The 26,525-nt window shown below is 37.5% G+C and overlaps 1 protein-coding gene across 37 annotated transcripts in view; it reads right to left on the bottom strand.

The window, feature by feature from the left end:
* Positions 1-26,525, bottom strand: part of PLEKHA7 (pleckstrin homology domain containing A7) — a 159,501-nt gene that overhangs the window by 28,584 nt on the left and 104,392 nt on the right. For 12 of the 37 annotated variants that reach the window (XR_014542207.1, XM_083589233.1, XM_083589238.1 and 9 more), the window contains 8 exons: positions 18,781-18,959; positions 18,009-18,485; positions 12,734-13,256; positions 11,635-11,721; positions 9,921-9,974; positions 1,871-1,939; positions 1,690-1,770; positions 919-1,068 (listed from right to left, as the gene is read on the bottom strand). Coding sequence is in view for 34 of the 37 variants with exons in the window: in XM_083589233.1 (XP_083445359.1) it covers positions 919-1,068; positions 1,690-1,770; positions 1,871-1,939; positions 9,921-9,974; positions 11,635-11,721; positions 12,734-13,256; positions 18,009-18,485; positions 18,781-18,959 (1,620 nt within the window). In the remaining 3 variants the exon portion in view is untranslated. Of the gene's footprint in view, positions 1-918; positions 1,069-1,689; positions 1,771-1,870; positions 1,940-4,991; positions 5,073-9,920; positions 9,975-11,129; positions 11,250-11,634; positions 11,722-12,733; positions 13,257-18,008; positions 18,486-18,780; positions 18,960-24,043; positions 25,947-26,525 lie in introns of those variants that run through there. The other 25 variants (XR_014542206.1, XM_083589227.1, XM_083589257.1 and 22 more) reach the window with 8 other exon arrangements.

Here is a 26,525-nt window from a genome sequence, read left to right as displayed (position 1 = left end):
ACTTTGGAACTCCCTGCCTATTGACATCAGTCACGCACTTTCATGGTACTGTTTTCGGTGCCTGCTAAAAACATATTTGTTTAGGAAAACCTATTCAGAAAACTAGAATGCTGACATGAGTTTTAATCTGGTTTTTAGCTTATTGTTGATTCTAATTATTTTTTCAATGTTTTAAATAGTTGTTTTAAACTGCTTTTCACTGATAATTTATTGTTTCATTCTTTTTGTAAACCGTTTTGAGGTTTTAGTACAATTAAGCAGTACAGTGGTACCTCAGGTTACAGAGGCCTCAAGTTACAGACTCCGCTAACCCAGAAATAGTACCTCGGGTTAAGAACTTTGCTTCAGGATGAGAACAGAAATCGTGCTCCGGTGGTGCGGCAGCAGCTGGAGGCCGCATTAGCTAAAGTGGTGCTTCAGGTTAAGAACAGTTTCAGGTTAAGAACGGACCTCCAGAACGAATTAAGTTCTTAACCCAAGGTACCACTGTATTTACATCTTGTGAAATACATAAACAAACAAACAAACAAACAAACAAACAAACAATAAAAGATATAAAATGCTGCAGGTTGATCTAAGCATTAAAGCAACTACTTTATGCTGTTTATACCAAAAACAAATATACTTTAGCTTACAAAACTATGCATTCTTACTTGGAAATTATACCCACTGAAACTGATGAGGCATTATTCTAAGCATATAAGAAAAGACTGGGCCTAAAGAAAATTTACTATGGCTTTGGATTCACTGGCTCCAAAACCGTGAGGATCCCTTAAGAGCTCAACTCTGGAAGTACTATAGCAATTTTTAAAAAAACGAACCCATTTCAGTGGGTCTGCCATGAAAATAGAATTAAAATGACTGAACACTAAAATATTTGTCTATAAGTTAACTTTTGTATCTCTAGGAATTACTTACTGTAGATACTTTGGATATTTCTGCCCGAATATGTACGAGATCCTCCTGCAAAAGTTTCTGCTGGTATGAAATCTTTTCTGTGTGCTGTGGTTGCTCTTTGTATTGTTCCATCTGCCTATGCAGCACTTCCAGGACAGATTCCAACTGATCCTGTAGAAGATTTAAAAGATATTGAAAAGCAACACATCAGCAAATTTTAAACAAATTTATACACATATCTAACTGACCTTTAGCCCTGGAAATATATATGCATATTATCTGAGGGAGATATGCATAGGATTGAGCTGTTATTTTCTTTTTACCATATTATTAACCTCAAATCAGCCTTAGTTCTTGTTCACTTTTATTCTATGTTATTAATGATGCTACCAGCATCTACTATCGTCCTCATTTGGTTAGATAAGTATCAGAAAACAGAATTTAGCTACTCAATGCAATATTACAACATGGGAAATTTCAGACCTCATCTCCAAAAAGTTGATTATGGACAGCAGTTATCAACCATTGTTGACCTCTGCCTTGATCATTCTAATTCCAATTCCATACCCAGCAGCGGGGCTTGCAAGCAAAACATGGTGTGACATCTATTTGCCAAATCACTGTATTTTAATAATGCATCCTATTTTCACCTCAACCCTGTTCCCATCAATGAACACAGCAGTTGAGCATACTATCCAAAATAAGCAATTGCAGTAACTACAGTGATTGCCATATTTTACTGCAAAACCTGTTAGAGAAACAAGGCAATGGAGGGATTGCAATACTATTTACTTTATTTTCCTTCAGGGCTCTTATTTTGTCTTCTAGGTCTTGTAGAATCCTGTCTTGTTCACACAGAACACTTAGTTTCACCTACAAACAAGAATGTATATAAAAAAAGATTAGAATAATAAAACAGAACTGGATTCATCAGGACAACTGCATCCTCAGTAAAATTATGCTTTATTCTTACATCAATATCACTTTCTCCAATCCTGATGGGTTTCGCATTTCGTTCTTTTATTGTATCACGCCCTGTTACCTAAAAAATCAAAAATAAAGATTTGAAAGTAAAATTAAAAGTTGGTCATAAACAAAAACGGTCTGGAGAAAACTTTACTAATTCCCTCTATATTTTAAGATTATTTAAGGAGGAATCTAAGCTCCTTGGGAGGCAGCAGAAGGGCCTCTGGATGCTGTGGACCTAGAGGGTAGTCTGCAGATGGAGGAGGAGGACTGCAACCAGAGGTCTCCTTAGTGCAGAAGCAGCAAGGTCTGTCGCCATTACTTTGACAGTAGTAAGAGAAGAAAAGAGCTTATTGAGACAGATCCAAGAGGCCTTGGACACATAGGATCTACAGATTTCCCATTCTCCCAATAAGACAGAAAAACTACACCAGCCCTGAAGCTACCACAGTTATTTTCCTGCCCATTGAAACCAATAGAAATTTTTGTTTTGTTTGTTTTTTAATAGCAAAATGAAGGGAGGGGAAAAGAAAGAAGCCACCCACTATCATCTCCCGTGGGCAGCCAGCACAAGCCTGGTAGGGCTTAGGAAGGAGCAGATTCTTCACCACAGATATATCCCCATATGATGATGTTGCCTACACTAGTAGTATTACAAACATCTTATATAAAATTTGGGATCTTTTAAAATATGGTTGTTTAATTTACCTTTAAAGTTTTATAGCAGCAATGTGAATTCTTAACAAACGGGGCAAAGTCAGCATTATTTATATCTTCACGCATTCTATGATTCTTATACAAAATTTCTAAACAAATCCATTTTATATTAACACAGCACAGCAGATTTTGCTGGATTACATCCTCCCAGCACTAATTCTTTGATTTCTTAATGCTGAAAATTAAACATCCGTGGTTCTATTTCAAAGGTTAGGTTTCTTGGGCTTTTTTTCAAAAACACATTGTTTTAAATTGTTTTAATACCCATAAACGTCACCAGTTCTTTGCTGGTATAGCAGCCTGATATATTGACCCTGATCCAAAGTGTTTCATGGAGGATCCACATGCACAACAATTCTTTCAAATTTGGTTGGGTTCCAAATGATAAACTTCCTTATGCAAAAAATGTTCACCTGCAATATGCTGCTGGTAGCTGGAAGAGAAATACTGACCCTATAAGGTGTTATGTTCCTGCACTATACAGGATAAAAAGAGCAATGGATGGATGCGATGAATGGATGGATGGACCCAGCATTGTGAGCAGACCCACAGTAAAGTGAGGGGGGGTAGTAGAGACAGGAGTGGAATGTGCAACCATCCTAATAGATCAGACAAAATTCTCAAGTGAATAGAATACAGTGGTACCTTGGTTTACAAACTTAATCTGTTATGGAAGTCAGTTCTTAAACCGAAACGGTTCTTAAACCAAGACACACTTTCCCTAATGAGGTTTCTTGCCGCTGGTGCCCTTCCACTGTTCGGCTTCCATTCTTAGACCGAGGTAAAGTTCGCAAACTGGGACACTACTTCCAGTTTTGCGGAGTTCGTAAATTGAATAGTTCGTAAACAGGGCTGTTCTTAAACCGAGGTACCAGTGTATATGTTTGGCCTACAACCTGGTTATAGCCCTATAGCCCTTGTCTAAGGGCTGCATTCCCTTCTGGCCAACATTTCAAGGGAGACATGCAGTAATGAGCAGGGCTAGAGGCAAAAGTGAATGGAACAATGAATGTTAATTTTATATCTGTACACTAGGCTAGCCCCATGCCCTGTCCCCTCCTCCCGGCAATCTCTTTATCACCCATCCAGGCAAGCAGGAGGCATTATCAGAGTTCAAGGACACATTCCAGCCACACAAAATACTTGGGGCGTGAAACAGGGCCAGACTTCCAAGGGTCAGATATGAGGGCCTGGAGGGAAGCATTCAATCCCAGGTCTGAGGTTCCTCGCGCCTCATCTGTAACAAATCTGGTGCTACAAGAAGTGTTTCCCAGTTTCTCAGCACATGCACCCATGTACATATATGTATATTTACATATTTCACGAATGCTACATACAAAACCCAAACAAGAAATGTAATAATGAATGTTACTGGGTTGTTGTTTTTTACAACTGAAATATATTTTTATTTTCACCACATGAAATCACCTCAGAGGCCAAGCCATCATGATTTACCCAAAGGATATGAAAATGGTATTTAACTCTTGAGGCAGAAGATAGTAGTTAGTATAACGGCTAAGAGAACAAGTAGTCAGCCAGAAAATGTCTTGTTCAAAACTCACCTTGTGCATTATTACACTAGGTAGCCTTATAAAAGGTACTGTTTCAGCTGCAGCCATGTGACTGCAAGGTGATGTAATAATTCTGACCTTCCGTATAAGATCGTTACAAAGTTTACTGAGAAAAATGTATGTGAAGCCTTTGAACATTCAGAAGGCGCTATAAAAAAGCTGGAATTATTATTAGTACTATTATTAGTTCTATTTACCATTCATGACTATTTGTCACAGCTCCATCTTCAAGTTCCCATCATTGTAAACTGATAAAATGGAAACCAAATAATCAAATACAGGAGGGCTTATTGCCTTTTGGCAATATTTAGATTTAGGTTTTTTTTATTGCAGTAAAGCACCATTTCCTTTTAAACTGCCACCTAGAATATTGTGTGGATTTAAAACTTTCTAAGATAAGCAACACATACTATATATTGGTATAACAGAATGTAAGTAATCAGTATAACAACAAATATGCAAGCAAGGGAACTGATCTGAAATCTAAAAGGTATACAGTGCACAGTGAGCCAAGGAAAAAATATGCAATTATATCATATAACAGTACACGTAAAATCAACTCATTGTCAAAGCAGCAAAATCAAAACAAAATTAGCATGCTTCTGTATTTTCATAATTATAGAAATGGAATCACCACTAGTTTCCAACACATGAGAAAATAAAATCAAGCAGTACTGTGCCAGCCATAATATTGCACAAAGCCTCCAAAAACACACATCTTGCAGAAAGCTGTGGTGTCGTATGTATCATGAGACACCTGTGGATGCTTAGCCATTTAAACATTAACTGCCACTGAAGAAAGCAATGGAATGGTTACATTTCCGTTACAGGCACTCTTACATTTATACTGGATAGTAACCCTTGTGCTGAGCTCTTTAGAACTTTGTAAACCATGTTGATCAGAGGTCCATTATTTTTTATCTGTTTCAAACAAAATTTTAATACATATCTTGTTATAGAGGAAAAATTGACACTAGAAGCCAATAAACAACAAAACAGGAAAATAAAAATATATGTATACTATTATTTTTAGCAGCATTACTTCTCCTTGCTGCAGTTCAACACTCCATAGTTAGTTGACTTTCACACATTTCTTGGAAACTGGAGTGGTGGGAAGGACAGGTGGTGGTGGGGGAGACGTAAAAGCATTTTTTGCTTCTCATGTGCTCTTTTCCCAAGTTTGCTGATGATACTAAGTAATTCAGGGTTATTGAAACAAAAACAGATTGTGAAGAGCTCCAAAAGGACATCTCCAAACTGAATGAATGGGTGTCAAAATGGAAAATGCAAATCAATGTAAATGCTCCAAAGATTCTTTGCAGCAAAAAATATTTATTTTACATCTACACTTATGTGGTCTGAACTGGTAGTGAATGGCCAAGGAGCAAGACCTTGGGGTCATAGTCAATAGCTGAATGAAGATGTAAATCCAGTGTGTGGCAGCTGTGAAAAAGGCAAATTCCAAGCTAGGGATCATTAGGAAATGAACTGAAAATAAAACTGATATCATAATACAAATCTATGGTGTGACTGCCTTTGGAATACTGTGTACAGTTCTTGTCTCCTCACCTCAAAAATGATATTGTAGAGTTGGAACAGGTTCAGAAAAGGGCAACCAAAAAGATCAAGGAGATGGAGCAGCTCCCCCAAGAGAAAAGGTTGCACTATATGGGACTTTAGAAAAGGTGAATAAGTAGTGACATGGTTGAAGTTTATAAAATTATGAATGGCATGGAGAAAGTGGAGAGAGAAAAGTTTCTCTCTCGCACATAACCTTGGAACTCATGGACATCCAAGGAAGCTGAATGTTGGAAGATTCAGGACACATAAAAGAAAGGATTTCTTCACGTAGCACGTAGTTAACTCTGGAACTTGCAGTGATAGTCATCAACTTGGTTGGCTTTAGAAAAGGGTTAGACAAAATTCTTAGATAAGTCTATCAATGTCTATTAGCCATAATGGAAGCTATTCTCTGCTTTCATGGTCAAAGGAAGTACTATGGTTCTGAATACCAGTCTCTAGAAACCAGAGAGTGTGCTCTTTTGCTCAACTCCTGCTTGCATCTGTATGTTCTGATTGCTAGCATAACAGTTAAGAAATTCAGGGCATTAGGCTTATCTACCAACCTCCTCCAATGAATGAATAAAGAAAACATGATTTGTGTGCATTATTTGTGTCCTTGTGTCTAAACACTGAGAAGGCATGGAAGCACAGAGTCTTTAGCAACAAAACATACCTCCTACTACCAGTGCATACAAATATTGGGGACTCCCTCTTCCTTCCACCAAATATCCAAAACTTGCAGAGGGAGAGGATGAAAGAAGAACAGGCTGAAAGGGAGCAGATGGCCACAATCCCTACAGACTGAATGCAAAGGTGAGAAAGGGAACTGGACTCTCAGGGCTTCTAAGGCTAGTCTTCCTCTTCAAATGACCCTTTTGGTGGCCCTTCATCACTGAAAGGATCCTGGAAGGAAGAATTATTAGCCTTGGAGAATATGGCACCATATCAAAGCCCAGATCACCCCAGGATCCCTTCAGCAGCAAGAGGACTGCCATGGGGTGCATGCCATCCAAACCTGAAGGATATTGTTGCAGATAAAATGTGATTGCAGCCTCTCTAGATGATTTGTAGGTAATTACTTGTATATTCTACTTCCTTTTCCTTTCCTCTTCTACATTCTGAGTGCTTTGATACTGCTGTGATGACAAGATACAGCAGGCAAGCCTCAGATTAACAGCTCAAGAGAATATCTCAGGCTAACCTGAATTTGCCTTGATTTAGGAGCTGAATTTATTCTTATTTATTTATTTAAAAAGTTTTCAAGTTTTACAATTGCACCTTTTTCTATTCTTATACAGTAATTCTATTTGACTTCCCATCCAGCATTCTATGACAGTTCTTTTAACATCTTGATTGGCTGCATATACATTAATTCCTTCACTTTATTTTCCACACCTTCGTGTCTTTAATATTGTCAACTGTTGGTCACAAAGTAGGAACTGAATTTATTCTATGCAGCATATCATCCAAAGCATTATTTCAAACTCCACCAACAAAAATTAGTGGCTACCAAGGAACTATAAACTTAACTTTTACAGGATCACTCATGCTGCAGCTGCTTTTAAAGCAACATTCTTCAAAACATACCATACCCAGTGCTTTTTTTCTTTAAAAATGTTTAGGGGTACTCTCATTTACCTACTCATATTGAAATACTGACCCTCAATGAGGCCAAACTTAGAATCACAAAATGTTTAGGGGTATGCGTACCCCTGTGTACCCCCAGAAAAAAGCACTGACTGTACCTAATTCATAAACACAGAAAACAAGAACCATTACAAGACTCAACAGTTACCTTGATATTCCATCATCGGAATAACTGCATGTTACATGAAATGCTGCCTATGCTATCCAATATATATATACATACAAAATATATAGAATATTTTAAAGAGGTGAATGTTAGATATTTAACATTAAATTTCTTTAGAATTTAAGACTGCAATCCTATGCTTACTTCCATGGGAGCAGGTTCCATGGAACTCAATACAACTTATTTCTGAGTGGTAATGTATGAGGTTGCACTAGAAAAGTAATGGTCGTCTAAATCAGATCATTACAATCTGTTATCATGCAGACATGGTTTTCCTGAGCCTATCTGCTTTCTACTTGAGAGTCAAAATGGTATGGATATGTTAGGATTTTTAGGTATTCAGGATTTTTGGAGACATCCTTAACACAGAGCACACTGCAGTGATCCAGCCTGGAGGTTTACAAGGCATAGATGACTGTGGCAAGATAAGCTTTTCGTGGAAGGTGATGCAGCCACACCAGCAGGAATTGATGAAAAGTATATCTGGCCATAAATACCATTTTCAGAACTTTAAATGGTCCGGAAAATGAATCAGTTTATTAACTGAGACTTATAGCAAACATATTATTTCAGTACTTAAACATCTTCACTGGGTTTCAGTTTGTTTCTGGGCACAATTCAAAATACTGTTGATCCACAGAACACTATGTGGTCAAAGACCAAGATCTAAAGGACTGCCTTCTCAGGTATGAATTTAATTGTTTGGTGAAGTTTCTCTGGGTGTTAATGGCTCGTGTCTACAGATTAAATAGGAAGCTACCAAGGATTACCTCTATAGAATACTCTTCTCCAGAAACATCTGTATAGCATCTACTCTGCTGTCTTTTGAGCACCAAGTTAAATCTGTTTTGTTTACACAATTTTTTGGTGAGAATAAATTTGGAAATGTTTTCCTACTACCTTTAAACACTATTTAGTTAACTGCTGCTGTATCTGTTTTGTTCTGCTTAATTCATATATGTTATGTTTTCGTTTCTTTCATATCGTATTGTTGAACTGTATTTTTTTTAAAAAATAAAAATAAAAAGCTATGTCTCATCCACTTACCTTCAAGCAGAGAACAACAATTTCAAAATGGAACCTTCTATCTTGGAATACTTTAAAAAATAAACCTTTCAAATATGTCTTTGTATTTTATGTGCAGTCCAGAAACTCTAAGAAAATGTATTGCTTTGGGGCCTCCATCTGCTCTGACCAGGGGCAAATATCATTATGACTATGTTCCCAGATACAACACTACATTTGAACTATGGTTAGGGAACTAATAACAGGCTATAGGCATGTGCCTTTTCTATTTTCTATATTCTTCCCCTTTGCAAACAATTTTACCCTGCCACCCTTAACTGTGGGTTTTAATTAGGTCTGTACGGAGCATATTGCAAACAAATAGCTTCAAATGATAGTTGTGTTGTTTCACAAACCACAGCCTTTATTTTTAGTATCAGGAAATCACATCTCCCCAAAGATTTGCTTTGGAAACATTTCCTAACAGAAAACATAGCCTAGGTTAAGGTATGTTCAGAAACTTATTTCTATTTTTCTGTCCTAATAGAATTAAGGTGAGTGTATAAATTGCACGCATATCTGGGAGTAAACATCATTAAATACAAGCACTCTGATTTCTGATTAAACATGTAAAACATTACAGTATTATTAACATGTATCTGCATTCACATTTAACTCTAGTTAACATTGTTATATTTAATTTTTATTCCTACTCCTAAACCAAACTATTGAAGGTACCAGAATGTCATGATAAACATTTGTCAAATTGGTGCTTTTTATTTGCTTTGCTTTTTTTTGTTGCTAGTTTTACTGTTGCTGCCATTTTTAATGAAATATTTTAATGCTGGCATTTATATTTTATTATTAATGTGAACTACACTGTTAGTGTTTTGAGTTATTAGGAGCTGACTTTGGAATTGATAGCAAATAAGGTAATACAAATATTGTAAACAAATAAGGGAATAAATAATTATTAGTAAAACAGGCAGTTTTTAGCAGAAATAGAATTAAAGAGTAAGAAGCAAGCACTACCATCTGTTTATTAGCAGCTGATAATACTGAGCCCCTGGCACAAATCTGTTGTGACATGGGGGTGCAGTAGAAGGGGGAACTGGCAAAAATACATTTCCTTGCATGAGTGGATGTGCCTTCAAGTAGTGCATGAGGCTCTCTGATTTTCTCCAAAATAAAGAGGCTGTTTTGATGTCATGTTATACTGTATATCCAGTGTATTTTACATTTAAAATTTACTCCAGTTACAGAAAAAAGAAATCAGAATATCGAAGGATTGATAACTGATACTATAACATAAATGCACTAATGAAGGTTGTATATAGAGGATAGATCAACTGTAAAATACTAGAATATTTTATATGAACATGTTTTACCTTCAAATCCAAATATTCAAGATCTTTCTTCAGCTGGATGTAGGTATCATCAGCCTGAAAATGGAAGTACAAAAAAAGAATATAGAACAATCTATTGCAATACTGAACTCTGTAACTAACTAGCAAGTACTTCTGGGAACTTCTGCAAAAGCATATACATGATAAACTAGCTATCTAGGAAGACTTATCATTAACACACTGATGTTTATGGTTGAATGACAAATGAATACAGTGCATCAATGGCAGCACATCATCTTCATCAACCTTACAAACATCAAGATCACAGATTATTTTCCTTTCTATGCAGTTAGCTAACATGCAGGGCTATCAAAATCACTTGTACATTTAAAATTATTTTAAATTATCAAGACATTTTTATGAGGAAGATATGAAAACATCTTCATTAAATTCACCATGTAAATTTTTTCCTTGATAGAAGTATTAATTGTTTGTTTTAATTTTTTTTATCAATGTATCTATCACTTTCATCTAATTAATGTAACTGATGGACAAAATATTTTTAGTTTTAGTTTTCAAATAATATACAGAGATGACTACTATTTCATGCTCCATGAGGCACATCTTTGTAACACAAATGATTTTATCCTAAACTACAAACTAAAGCTCCTAGCTTAAAACTATCAAATCTGATAATTATTCATTCAAAGTAGAGTTATTGTTATACTGCTGCCTTTGATTGTTACTGGTATATGGTGCAAAAAGACAACTAGATTATGATAAACTAATGGACACACAAATAGCTGACACAATGCTGAGCCAATACAGATACCCTCTCTAGTTCCTTAATATATTTCAGTTTGAAGGGGAGTGGGGTGGGGACAAGCAGCATGTGGTGAATTAAGCCACTTCCATCAAGAATGAGTGGAAAAGCTTACTTTTTTCAGCCAAAATTAATAAATCTGCAAGTTAGTAAGCCTGCCTCTTGAACGGATTTTTAAGGCAACAATCACAAAAACGAACATCAAAGCAAAATAATAGCAGTTATTCATATGCAACAGCATCCTATAGTTAAAAAAATGCTTACAATCTCCAGCACATGCCAGAGCAAAGTAAAACTATGAATGAACTGGGGACTTGAACATACTGAAGAATGGGCAAGAAAGCACAGACTTGAGCATGGTACCAGTGAAGCACTTGCAGAGTCACAGAATATCATATACAGCACAAATGAGCCAATCAGCAGCTGACCTGGTAAGAGGAATTAGTTGGCAAGTGCTGTAGTAATTGGGCGATTGTGTAATTTCGTATACTAGCCAACTTAGCCTGATGTCTCCTTAATCGAATGAGAAGCAATGTTAGCTCTTCAGGCTGTAGGTATTTGGACACATTGTAAAGAGGAAATTAGCAGTTTTCAGGGAGAGTCACTGTAGCTATAATTCTTCACCTAAGGTGCCCAGAAAATGTATATTTGACACAGTTAAGCAACCAGTTTGTATTTTTGTCTTTGATTGGAATATTGTACTTTAATGTCAGAAAACACAAAAGCAAATTCCATGAACAGTTCCGCTTATAATGACTTCAATGGCAGTTGAACGTAGGCCACATTTAGAGCCAGGAAGTTCAAGTTACTTGATTCCGTTAACAAGACATGAAAAATCAATAAAGAGTGTTTTGGACTCAGACATCCTTAGAAGTTCTAGTAAATTCAGCTGGTACATAGAAGGGGAAGGAAACTAGAAATGCTTATACGTACCGATTTCCCATGCAAACTTGGAGCACTTACAGTATGGGTCATATATCCCATTGTAGGCATGGAACGCCTATCTACGTGTGCTGAGTTCTGTATAAATGGAAAGGCAGTATTAAAGAGTAATTTAAAATGGAATTTTCTTTTCTTAAACCCTTCAAATTCACACGCCCCATCCTTGCATCAAGGTGGATTGACTTAAATTGCCATTTGATGCAGCCAGTACTGAGCTAGATGAACAAATAATCTGACTCGAAATAAGGCAGCTTTCTATGCTATAGTTATGTAAGCCCTCCCCTGCTGTCATGTGAATAATGCATGAAGCAGGGTTTAGTTAAAGGGCATAAAAAGAGCAACAAACAGGGTCACCTAAGTGGGCACAATGGACAGACTTCCAAGAGATATATAGGATGGTATCTCCTGGAGCCAGGGAATGAATCTTTGTGCCTGTGGTGACTTACCAGTCTCTGGGTCACTCAGTATAAAGGCTACAGTGTCATATTTATATTGCTTTACCTCCAAAAGATATTTTTCTCATGATTTTTTATACAGAAAAATATAACCTTTTTAACTCAAAGGGTTAGAACCAGACTAATTTAGTTGGACTTAGGTTGCACTGAAACCAATATGAAGTTACCCATGATTAATTTAGTTCCTACTGATTTCAGTGGGCACTAAGTGCCTTGGCCTCCTGAATCCAACCAAATAAATTTACACAGAGTCACTGACTCAGTAAATGTAGAGTTAACATGTTTATAGTCATGTGATGCTTCCAAACATCATCACATGACTATAAACATGTTTCATACATTCCATACATTATATATATATATATGAATATATGACAAAGTCTGCATCTCAATCACTTCACCTGGCCAGGGCATCATGTGTCTTTTTGAAACAAATTTTGCTCAACCTGCAACTGGCCAAGCACTGAGAACATAAATCCTGGCTTTGAAAATACAAGTTTCAGTGGATAATGTAAGAATATTGACAGTGAACATTGATCAAATAATCTAAAGGTTAGCACTTAGAAACGTTGCAGGGTAATTCTATTACACCTCCTTAGTAAAGTCTGAAAAATATATCAGCAAAATTTACTCACTTTTATAGTTTGACTTCGAATCTTCATGGGTGATCCAGCAAAAGGAACATCTATCATTGGTCTCTCATCAGATGGTTTGACAGTAACCCTTTCTGCAGGAGTATGTGGTCTTCGAGGTGGAAAAATTTTAGGGGGCCCAGGTGGTGGTATATCAGAAGGAGATGGGGGAACAGAAACTGAACGTGGAACATCTAATGAACTTCTTCCCTTACCACGGTCTGTAAAGTCTGGAGAACCAATATAAATAGGTGCTGTGGGACTGCCATGCTTAAACTGCTGTCTCTGTTGCCACTCATACAGCTGCCACACAGTACCATCTTTGTTAGCTCGTCTCTCATCATGGGACATCTTCAAGTGGCTAACCCGGTCTTGAGCATACTTGTAGTCACTTGGCAGATTGCGATTTGAGGGTGGTGAACTTCCTGAAGGCTGCCTGGTATTCTTTGGCAAGGTATGATAATTCTCAGGAAAAGATATGGAATGACTGGGCACTTGGCGAATAAGGGACTGATCAGATGAAAGACTGTTTGAGAAAAATTGTTTCATTAAGTATTAAATGAGAATGCAGTTATTATTAAAGTCAAGGTTTCATAAAATCCAACTTTATAATTCCTTCATTTAATTGAAGCAAACAAGTATGTATAGAATCTCATAGGCCACAATAGCCTTTAACAGTTTTTTCAGAGTTGACAGCCATTTGAAAGAGTGATGCCCTTTCATGGTGTATTTACTCAGGCTTCTTTTGCCTCTGTTTTATCATGTTCAAAACCCTGCAAAATCTGCAGGCAAAATTTGGATTTTAAAAAGTGTGCTTGCACCATGTGAAGCAAGTTACTCAGCTCTTCTTAAAAACTGTCTGTCTCAAACATGAGACAGTTTCCTTAGCAACACGTTGACCACTAGGTGGAGCATGCTATTAAACAAAATGTTATTTGTTTATCCTAAGGGTTCCCACCACCACTTGCTGACTGTCTTGGCAGAGCACTTAATGATTTTCTGTCTGTTGCAGCAAATGTGATGTGCTAGATGCTGTATTATTTGTAATTGTATTTGCATGAATTATTTTATTTATTGTATTCTATTGCATTACGATTTGTATTCCAAATAATTCAAATTGTCAGAAAATAAATAAAAGAATGAAAGAAGCGATAAAAACACAATTAAAATAAATATCATTATTTAACGTGGACATGCCACAGCCACTTGAATGCAGCTTGCAGACAACTTGTGGTCCATGGACCGTAGGCTGGAAACCCCTGCTTTATCCCAAAGAAAACAATCACCTGCAGTTGAAAAAAGGAAGCTTGCAACAGGATATGTTCAGTAAACATACATGCATTTTGTGGAAACAGAAAGGACGCTTCTGATACATTGTCATTTGCTAAAAATGTCTCTATCCTCAGTGAGTTATTTGTAAAATAATATTCTCAGCAAAAAAACAAGCAGATTCTCCCAAGGTTCTACATCACTTGACTACCTGGCTTCATGACAAGATTAATTATGCTTCATGACAAAAGTAGCTTAAAGCCTGAGCAGCCAATTTAACAGGAAACCATCATGTCACATAAGTAGTCTCATCTGTTGCACAATTAAGGAGCTATTGATTTAATGCATCAAATGACTTTACTGGGCCTTTTGCCAAGCTAACATTAAAAATCATTCTCACTTTTTTCTTGGAAGAAAACAAGCAAGGACCGGAAACACTTGGACTGCATCAACCAAGTAGCTATTGGGTAGCATAAGCTCATCATGCTCATGCTGTGAAGGGTGCCCATCAGTTAAGTGTTAGAACTAAATGGATGGAAGACAAAGGACCATATAATTGTAGAGCTGGAAGAGACTCTGAGAGGGGAAGGGGAAGGGGGTTATTGACTTGTTTTGTTTTTGTTTTTATTATGTATTTTGTATTTTGATCCTGTATTCTCTTGCTGTGAACCACCTTGAGAGCTAAGGGTGAAGGGTGGTATGCAAATTTAATGAATGAATGAATGAATGAATTAGTCCAACCCCCTGCAATGCAGCAATATCAACTAAAGCATCCATGACGGACGTCCATCCAACTTCTGCTTAAAAGCTCCCATGAGGGTGAGTCCACCACCTTCCAAGGGAGTCTGTTCCACTGTTGAACTGCCCACATCATCAGAAAGTTATTTCTGATGTTTAGTCGGAATCATAAAAGATAATGTCACACTGCTGCTATCCTTTTTCAATAGGCTCCAAGACTGTGAGACCAGAGTCCTGACAGAGGAATGAATAGCTGACAGAAAACAAATAAGCTCCTCCTTGAACTTTGCACAAATTTCTCTGTACATTTTAACCGGACTTTAAGGCACTCCTTTTCCCCCTTCACGATTTTCCAGCCTGTATAACATGAAATTCACGGTCACTTTTATGTATGATGGTCAGTGAAAAAGCTCTAGTTTTGCAAGCTTCTTTCCTCACTATATTCCTTTCCATGAATACTTTGAATGAACTCTGTTCTGCCATTTCATCTTTCTGGTTATAGAGAGAATGCTGTTAGTCCCAGCTATTTATTGGTAGAGAGATTGAACAGTTTACTTCTTGACATTGAGAGGTTTGCTATAAAATAGCTGGGAATAAGCACACATTTGGTTGAATTCAAACATGTGCTATCAGATGCAGTGGCGTAGCGTGGGGGGTGCAGGGGGGGCCGGCCGCACCGGGCGCAACATCTGGGGGTTAGGGGGCGCAAATCCACGGGTTAGGGGGTGCAAATCCACGGGTTAGGGGGTGCAAATTACTTGCCTTGCCCCGGGTGCTGACAACCCACGCTACGCCACTGATCAGATGCAAAAGCTGTCTTCCGTTCAGCGGAGGACAGATATCCCCTTAGCTTGAGAGTATTGAAAGTATTGCATAGGAAAAGTGAAACTTGACATGATTCTTTTCCTTGTGCAAGAGGTTGTACAAGCAGAAGCATGCTACAGAACCTACTATAACACATGTGAACTACTGTGCTAACTCTTGTCCAAGAATTTGCGGAGCACAATATTCGACTATTTCCCTTCTGTGCAGTTTTTTTTATTCAATCCATTTAATTTCCATTTTTGTGTCTGCTAGTATAATTTTAAAAACAGCAACACAATACTAAAACACAACTTACATGACAAACCAAGGCGAGAGAGAGAAATGTGAGCTTTAACGCCTTTTGTATATAGTCCTTTATATAATAATGCTATATAGTTCTTAAACTGTCCAGAGGGCAGCACCAATACAAAAAAGGGACAGCTGGCAACACCACTGGTTCACTCACAAACACACACAATGCCCCCCAACAACCCTCCCCAAATGTTTTTCAAGCAATTTTTGGAATTCTGTTCTACTAATAAAGACAAGAGGCTTAAAGACAAGAGGCTTAACTGGTGGGACAGGTAGCACTGCTGACATCTCTATTTTGCTGTGTTGAAAAGTATTATTATTATCATTATTATTATTATTATTATTATTATTATTATTATTATTAAATGAAACAAAACTTCCCAACAATGGGGATGTGGCTGCTTTCCAGAATGGAGAGAATTGATGTAGCAGGGGGGCTAAGGTTGCAAGGGTGGAGTCAACATAGAACCTGCTGGTGTGCTCACACAGACCCAGCCTCTCCCTACATGTAAGCAGTAGTGATGCTACTGCCAGGGATCTAGCATTGCAGCTCTGTCCCACTGGGTGAGCTGCTTCTGATCTGAAAACAAAAGAAAAATTCCACGGTTCCTTATTGTACACAATAGGCACTGCTGCTTTCTGCTTTTAAAATATTAAGCTTCAACCAAACCAATATATACCATGTATCACAAATGAAAGTTTATTTTGTTGAGGACCAAAGGCACATTTAAGCAAAGGCCCTAGTGTGGTGGGGCTTTTGACTTTACCCTACCCAGCCTTTACAGGGTATCCTCCCCTTTAAGAGTCAGTGGAATAAGAAAATCAGTTTTAGCTTACACAATGATATGCTACTAATCTCCAATATATAAATTGCTTTGCACAGGCTCTCACCTTTGGTCTAAAATCTCACCTATCTCAAAAGCAGCTTTTCAAATGACACATGGAGATTATGTAAGGAAATAAAAACCAGATGCTTCACTATACACAGAGTCTGCAAAATCAGGCCTCTTATGATGTGCATTGTTCTCAATATTTTTGAATGATAGTAATATAGTAATTTAGACCACAATGCTGGGATGCAGTTGCAATGTTCAAGCTAATCAGCAAATCTTCCTGGTATCTCAAACAGTTATCATGCTTTTTATCTTAGCCCAAAGTGCTAATCAATTATCACTATTGTGGATTCATTATTCTAATACACAAAGATCTGTCATGAAGCATGGCTGCACAGAAACAGCATTTTGTAACCAAGAAAAAAGAAAATGAACAATGTAGATTAATTACTATACTACATGAAATGCTAAGGGAAATTCAAATGAGTAAGCTGGATTTTGGCAAAAAACAACAACACTCTAATGCATATGGTGTGATACTGAAAGTTTGGTCTATTTGTGAGAGTATTTTATCTTGACGATAAAGAATAGCTGGCAGAATAAGAAAGAAGCAACACTAGTTTTTGTAGCATTATGTAAAGGGGAATGACCTAATATACAAGAAGTATATAATAGCCTATAAGCAGTCTTCACTGGTCTGGTTTTGCACCTCACACCAAGTGAAACCTTGGCTTAGCACAAATTTGCAAATATGTGAAGGCTTCTGGACAGAAGTTTGAAGCCATTCCAAGTGCAGTCACACCACAGATTTGTGTAATGGCATTATGATGTTGGTATTTTTTAATTCAATCCATTTCCTAATGATCTCTAGCATGCCAGAGGTGGGTGAGTATCACACGTTAGTTTAAAGCAGAGGTGGCTAACAGTTTTTGGTCCAAGTGCCACATTCACTCTTGGCCAAGCCTCCAGGAAGTCACATGCAAAGGTTGGATGTGGCCACCCAAGCCTCTCACATACATGCACACAGGACATACCCAGCCACAGATTCATGCATGCAAACACAAACACACACACACACACACCTCCTTCCTTAGTTGATCCATGCAGATCAGGTAAGGAGGAGGGGCTATTACCCTTCCCTTCTCATCAAATGATCAATCTGATGACTAAGGATGGGAAATTTGCATCCCTATCAGGGCACAGAGCCAGGTGTATAAGTTTTGCTGCCACTAAAATTGACAGCGTCTTGCAGCCCTCCCTTGCTAAGGTCCTAGCAACCCACTTTAAAGCAATAAAACAGACCATCTAAGCTTATTACTAACCTTTTGGGGTCTCCTTTTTGGACTTTTACCCAATGCTCTATGTGAGCCATATTGTTTTTCCTCTGTGTCTGCTTTTTTTGAGCTGGTCTGGAAACAAATCCTTGTTTATATAAACCGATACCATTCTGCTCCACTAGGCCTGGACTTGTATTTAACGAATTGGAAAGTGTTCCATTCTTCTCAACAGGCTGAGCTCTCTGGGACCGAGACAGACTTGACTCTGTATTCAATGTGCCAACTTCCGATATCAATGGATGTTTAGATTTCTCCCTTTTTGATTCCACCATGTTCTTCCTGACAGCATAATGCTCATCTTCTATTGCTTTTCTCATCTCTTCATGCTTATCATATGCAGAGGTTTCAGGAGATTTTCTATAACATCCTTTTGCATCAGCAGAATCTAACTTTCCACATTGTTTGCAGGCATCCACATGATTAGCTTGAGGAACAGCTTGCTGATCTGGATTTCCTGTTTCTCTAAGGGGAAAAAAAATATGTGCACTAAAAGTCAACACTTTATTTGTTGACACTGTACCTTTAGTAAGTTCTCTTTGTACAGACTTAATGCTTAGCAAACTTCTGTAATGCTAAGTGATGCCTCAGAGCTCTTAGTTTTGTCCCATCGCCTAAAGGCTGATACGTCATTTATGCAGATGTCATTCAGATTTAATATACGAATATATTTTTAAATGCAAAATGTACTTTTAAACATTGCATTGATATCTGAGACACAAACAATGGAAATCTAAATACAAACGATCCCTGAACTTGCCTCTTTGGTGATGAACGTGTTTGCATAAGAGCAGCTTGATTCATAGCACGGATCCAACCATTCATATCTTCTTGAGTATCTGCACTAAAGTAGTACGTGCGCATCCCTGAATGCTCTGCCTGAGAGCCAATAACAGAACTCTTGTTATAGATATAAGCCCTCATGCCTGTATGGACAGCCTGCAACAGTAGAAAGAAAGACGAATTAGGTAATTTTAAGGAAGGAGGGTAGGCAAAATTCCCTACATATGAAAGTAGGTTGGGAGGTCTTTTTGTCTGTTTTTGGTCACATCTGATGAAATGTGCTGCTTTTCCTCCCATTTGCTTTCAACATTTTATTGTTTAAGCACCCCCCCCCCACTAAACACACACACACACACAAAAACCAATGATGAGACAGTGCTAAAATGTCTGAACTATATGGCAATATAAAGTGTATATCTGAACTTAAAATAAAATAGAATAGGTAGGTAGTTTTTAAAACCCAACAGGATTGCGTCACATTTCCAAATAACCAGGGTAGTCCTTGTAACTAAACAGGAAGTTTTACTACCAAAATCACTGCAGAGCAGCAACTTGGCATGCTGTAGTTTATTTCCCCTCTAAGCACATTTGTGATAGGGTATTTTTGTGGCAGCGGGGTGTGTGTGTGTGTGTGTGTGTCTTTCATAATGTTGTGATATTGTTACAGAATTTTATTTAGCCTTTGTACCAGTAAAATTAACTCTTCATGATTTTCCTCTTGATGCATTTTGTTTACTGCAAATGTGACACAAAACAAGCTACTAGATATTTTATTTGCTATTTCCCTTGCTGAATTTACAAACTTGAATATATTTTATAGATCACTGGATGAGGTTTAATCAGCTGAGAAGAAAAGTAGGCTACATATCTTGTGGTGCATAAATGTTATTTTAAAGTATCATTTTGTAATGAAGAAATTATTTCCCTTTTAATTATAGTTTGGTCTTCGAAAAAGCTTTGTTGAAAGGTCACTAGAGATGAATGAAAATTAATAGTACTTTTGAGCTTATATTGAGGAAAATATGCTTCAATAAAAATATAATGATTCTATTAAAAAGTAAAAACAATGTCTTTACTTTAAAAAGTAAAGAAAATGAGTGGCATAATCATATGGGATCCAACATAATGGGGCTATGTTAGTACAAGGAATGGAGTTCTACTGCAGCGGTTTTTCAAGGCATGCCCCTAATAGTAATAACATGCAAGGAAGCACAGGACAAAGGCTTGGTGGAAGGGGAAACTAGAAGATTACAAATTGCACAAAATAAGTACAATACAGCCACATCAGCATGGACAAGGAAGGGATACACCCAGATGCCAGAGGGAAATAAATATATAAATAAATATTGCTGCAGAATCGCAACACCAACACCAAACACAAACACATTATTCACAAAGCCCTAACAATATGTGGTGCTCCAAATATTAAAGGGTATAGCTAAATACAGGCAGCATGTTACTTGTAAGGCTAGGAGCAGCAAAGGTTTCAATATCAGTCATGTAAAGCAAGATATAAAACGCTAATTCTCAATAGTTAACAAGAGTTAAAATCAATGGCAGCAAGAGCAATCCTGCCCCCACTGCCGCCATTGTTGGCAAATTTTGAACATTAGAGCTTCAGAGTTCCTATATGCATAAGAAAAGGAAGATGAAAGCAACTCAGTGTCCTTCAATATTTGCCTAGTTTCTCAGGCCTAGTGTCCTACCTCTTCTCCTTCTATGCACCAAACTACATGTGACATTAACTGTCTAGTTTGGTGTTGCACTTGTCTTTTTCCCTTTTTATTGTGAACAGCAGCTGATGGGGACTCTCCAAGCAGTCACAATGAAAAGTATTCTGCTTCTCTTTTAAATTCCTATTTGGCATGGAGAGAAAATTCAATTGATACCAAGTGTATCTTTTTTATATGTATTTTTGCTACCTCTCTAACCATTGCTTCAGTCACCTGCAGTCATTCAAGGCAATATGTAACAAAGAACAGCTCATCCACAGTAAAGAAGTTGATTTTGCTCCCAAGTTAGCAGAGAGTTTCATGCATCAATGAAACTTGCAGATACATATCTGCAAAGGGCTGCAGTTGTAGACTGTGTGTACCACAGGTCACCACAACATCTACTCAAGATAAACAACAAAAAGCAGAAGTTCTGTTTTGTACATTGCAGGGACTACCATGGGTATGCAGACCTGTAGCCTAATATGAGACTGCCCTCATGAAAGGGTGTTACAGTTTAATTTGATACACTGTGGATCCTTAACTAATAAAAGGATATCCAGAACCAAAACTGCTTCTGTGACTGCAACATACAGCCAAACAGACTAGACAACACACCACTTCAGGCACACCTACATCTCCTCCAGGCTTCAACATGTGTGGCCATGGCCTATCTCACATTTATATCAAACCTGCCTCCTGATTGTTGAACACTGGTGAACTAATTTATAGGATTTCAGTTGTGGCTTCCCTTATTAGAGAGGGACAAGCACACCAAGATGGATTTCCCCTATTGCAAACATTGCACAGGACCATGACAGATTGGTCACATGTCATGGTCCTGTGCAATGTTTGCAATAGGGGAAATCCATCTTGGTGTGCTTGTCCTATATAGCGCTATAATCAGGCTGCAGGCATTTTCTGTGGTGGCTCCCCATTTGTGGAATGCTCTCCCCAGGGAAGCTCACTTTAGGCGCCAGACAAAATCTTTTCTCTGTAACCAGGCTGCTGTTCTTTAACTATCTATGGCCTTTTAGAAGTGGGTGGGATGTTTTTAATGTATTTCTGTCCTTTTGGTTTTAATGTATCTATCTGGGGTTTATTGTCTGTTTGCTGGGTTACAGGGTTACAGGTCAGTTTGGGTTGCCCTAGGCAAAACACTGCAAAATATGTGGAGGGAGGGTTGCTTTGAAAAGAAAAAAGGAAAAAAAGGGTAAAATATATAGACCACACTGTGCAATTGGAAAATTCTAATGAGAAATGGTGGTTGAATGCTATGTGAAGGCATAAAGAGAAGCTCTGTACGTAACTGAAGGTGTGTGTGTGTGTGTGTGTGTGTGTGTGTGTGAGAGAGAGAGAGAGAGAGAGAGAGAGAGAGAGAGATTGTATGTGTGTGTGGTATTATTTTAAAAGTCCTATTTTAAAAATAGGACTTGGGAGATAATATTATATCAGAAGGGATTGCCTGCATTTCTGAACATGAACAAATGATAAGGAAAAAAATAGGGCCAGTTTGGAAATAACATTAAACCATAATTTAGTGTTATGTGTATGAGTTATGAGAAGCCACTGGCATGCATCCTCCCCATTTCTTTCGCGTACGAGAACAGGGGGAGATCAAAAGCTATGCCTTCTATTTTAAACTAACCAGAGCTCTCTGTTACATCTGAGCACAAGCAGAAGAAAAACTTGGCAGAGCAAAGATTAGAAAGATGTTGATTGGGTTTGATAGATATTTTAATTTTAAAATGTCAGCTGCTCATTCCACAACAGACTTTGTAAGAGAAAGATAATTTACAGACTGAAAGAGAAACCAATATCTAACACTGAGGGTGAAATATATTGCAAATATATTGTATAAGACAGGCAACACCACAAAGGGATGTATGAAAAATCATATAGAGAAAGATGGGGACCAAAATTTAAAGGAATAAAAAAGGCAACATTATACAGAATACCTAAGGAAAGGAATAAAGTAATGCACCGGCAGTTAAAAATTCACAGGCAAGCCAGAAAACAAATTATGAATACTTAAATAAGGAATAAGGAAGGTGGGGTGGGGTGGAAAGGTGACTCTGGGAGTAAAAAAAAATGCCAACAGCAGGGTCTACACTTGAAGCACAGCTAACTATTTAGAAAGCTGAAATGCAATATTCTTTTTTTTTTAAAATCATGTAATGAAAAAGGTGATGATGGAATGTAATAAAAAAGAGAGGGGCAAAATACACAAACATTTTCATGGGTCTTCACTTCTGCAAAACTAATTATGAATCTCTTTTTTTCCATGTATGTCCATAACTTCCTTCTTTGTATGGGTTCAACCAACAGATCTTCAGAGCATATTGGCTTGTGATAGTAAGCTATTAACTGATATAGCAATTCATACAATCCCTATGCTGCCTATACAGCAGGGGTCAGGAAACTGTGGCCCTCCAGATGTTTTAATAAAGCAACAGCCATCTGGAAGGCCACAGGTTCCCTGCCTCTTCTATACAAGCTATAGATTGGATAAAGCCCATCTTCTCCCTGCTGAAGGATTAGACTGAAGAATAATTTACAATGCTTACTTGGTTTCAAAATATAATTATAGTTTTTGACAGCACAAAATCTATCTAATCCTCCCTATAGGATCTCAACTACATGCATTACTGGATATTACTGAGTATTTATTAGAAGACCAAAGCTTCATAAATCCACCACCAAGTCCCCATATGCACATGCAGACTTCTTGGAACCAAGTCTCTCCCCACCCCCATTACTGTATTTAGTATATTCTGAATCACTGAACTCCTCTCATTCATTTACACAGCAGCACTGAAACTTTCTGAGTAGGGAATAGCTTTCATTCAAATCAGGGGTGGGGAACTGTTGGCTATCTACATGCTGTTGAATTATGACTCCCATAAACCACAATAAGCATGCCTAAAACCAGGGGGGATAAGAGTTGTAGTCTAGCATAATATGGAGCCCCAAAGTTTCCCACACCTGATACAAATGAACTCAAATAACGGTCCTTTACACTTCCTTCAAAGCTCAATATATGGTGGACTGTTATTACTGCAGTTCTTTTGGCTAGTGACAGCCTCTCCATTGTAACTCTGTCTATAGAGCAGCTACAATCTCATTTTAAAAGCAAAAGCAGATACTGTACAGTTTCATTATCAATTATCTAGTTAAAATGGAAGCAAGCAGAACATTGCACGTTTCCACATCCAGCAGCTGAAGAAAGCATATTTACAGTATTTGAGTAAGCAACATGTGCAGTGTTATCAGCAAATTCTTTCCACTGGAAGGGCCAGCTCCAGTGTGATTAAATTAAACTGTCCAAACATATCCAGCTATCTCTTAGCAACGTAGCAAATGAACAACATGTACATATGTGAATGTAAGCGTGAGGACAATCAGTGACAGGAAAACACAGAAGAGCTTTGAGATGTCTTAAATTATGAGTAAGAATTTCTAAAGCACAGCAGTCTGCAGGACAACACATACACATTCACAGTAGGGATGAAAAAGTAATATTTGTACCTATTCATGCATTCAGATGCCCTTATTCTGGAAAGAGGGAGAAGAAAAGGCAGCCTCTCTCCCATATTGCACAGAAGAAGAAATGGAGAGCAAACCCCAAGAGCATACCAATAAGAACAAAACAAGGACAAAAATTCAGTAAGTTAAAAGAGCAGAATTCCTAAACAATAGAAAGTTGGCATGATGAAACAAGAAATTGAAGTCCATCCCCTCAGACACAGACATTATTACTTATTTTCACACAACACCTGTTTACACACTGAGCTCTTTAGAAGTTCACCTACTCAAAATGCTCACACCCTTAATTCCTCCCACACAAGCCCTCAGGGTCAAAATACAGCAGCACTTTTAAATGCAACCTACTTGAATTGAAATAATTAAGAAGAATTGCAAAGGGGCTGTGTAATTGCTAGCAAAGTGCCTTCCAGATTTCTCTCTACCTCTAGCCAGTCCAGGCAACCTAATTCAGCGCAGAGGCTTACTAGATAGGAAGAAATGTGTAATAAATTCACTGAACGTCTCTGTAAGTTAACTATTTGCCTGTTTAAATTTTAGCATTGCTAAGCAGAGACAACTAAGAAATATTGAGTAATGTACAAGCAATACACTATGGATCATTGTGATTCTTGCAAAGGGAAAAGTTGATTTATACAAGATAACAAAAAACAAACCACCCAACCCTAAATAAATAAGTACATCCTTCTAAATGTCCTATTTTAAAAACTGTTCTGGGAGCTTTTTAAAAGGAGTGTTACTTTTCAAGTAAGAAATGAGTTGGATAGGCCACATTAAATTTGACAAACTTCTATTTTTAGTCCTATATGAACTAACCTGGGACCATGTCACATTGAACATAATGTACAAGAATTGCACTGTTAAAATGATTTAATAATGAGCTAGAATATAATATTTCAGCTTTGTTTAATATAAAAAAAATCTTATCAATTCTGCAAGTAGTGTTTATGACACAATAAACATTTTGGAAAAGGATCCACATAAATTTGTATCAATAATGCAAAGTATGAAACAGAGGAAAGTTGGACCCTGAAGAATTTTTAGAATGAAAGTCTGCAATGCTAACACTTTCATTAGAATAATAAATACAACTATTTTCTAATGACAAACAATCCTTCTTGAAAGTTGGAGTGATTAAGTTGAATTTATTGCCCAGCACGTATGTTTATGACTGCAGTCAAATAAGGATACATTTTAATCAAAGTGGTAATAATAAATCCAAAGGTAGCAATTGTTTATCATATATGCATGCGTTACGTTGGACCCAACATTGGTAAGTAATGTGGGGAATTGAATTACTTTGAGCTTACGCCTTAGGATACAGAAAAGAGAAAAGCACTGCAGAAGAGACAAATAACCACACTGTTTGCCTCAAAGGACCAATTCAGATATTACATTTTTCACCAGGGAAAAGAGGGGAAGACAGAGATAAAAAGATTAGGCCATTTTTTCTCTTATAATGCCTTTCCATAAAAATAAAAAAGCAGAAGTCTGAATAGATCCTTAGAAGCAAACTGTCTAGAAGGATAATTCAGCGAGCACATTTTCTCTTCAGGGGATCACATTCAAGAATATTTTAAACATGGAGATCTGTGGAAATGCCAACCATTTATTTCCCTTTTCCAATTAACTACATGTTCTAATATTCCAGAATTTAATGTAGCACATGCAATGGATAAGGAAGCAAGTTTCAGCATTTATGCATTAATGTATAATGCTTCCTTGGGTATCTGTATATGGGAATTGCTTCCCCGACAAATGTAATACTGCCCTATTACAGTAATTAATAAACAGAAATTAATATGATGGTAATTGAAGCAAAGTATAACAAATAATTTAGCATTACAGTTTGAAAACTAGAATCAAGTATATTATGCATGTACCCTAATGTTTAACTCATTGCAGGGGCATAGGAAGGGGGGGCAGTGGGGGCGGTCAGCCCTGGGTGTAATCCATGAGGGGGAGTGACAAAAAGGTGAGCCCCCCACGGTCTGCCTTTTTGTCACCCCCCCCTCAATGGATGACACCCGGGGTGGACTGCCTCCACTGCCCCCCTTCCTACGCCCCTGCCTTTAGTCAGAAGAAGGGACCCATTGTAATAGGACTTCTTTTTATTTTTTATTTTGAAAAAAATTGTATTAAGACCTTTCATAGTACATTACAATAAAAAAGCCAATCTAAACAGAAATAGAAAAAAATAAAATAATAATACAGTCTTCTTTCACAGGTAAATCTTAACTTGTGCCATACAGAGAGATGTGAACCCTCCTAGTTCTCAGCTGGGAACTTCCCTATCTTCTTTCATCCTCCCACCCTGGAGATCTTCCGTTCTCTGCCTCTTACAGAGGGGTAATAGGACCTATTTTTCAACTTACTTTTTAATATTTAGATTTCCCCACTTCAAATTCAAATAACACACATTCTTGCTATGCTTTTTATTTCAAACTGCATTAAACAGCACTAAACT

This window comes from Podarcis filfolensis (genome assembly GCF_964270895.1).
Source record: "Podarcis filfolensis genome assembly, chromosome: 1".
NCBI classification, from domain to species: Eukaryota; Metazoa; Chordata; class Lepidosauria; order Squamata; family Lacertidae; genus Podarcis; species Podarcis filfolensis.
The sequence above is the reverse complement of the archived record's forward strand: the minus strand, read 5'-3'. Positions and strand labels throughout refer to the sequence as shown.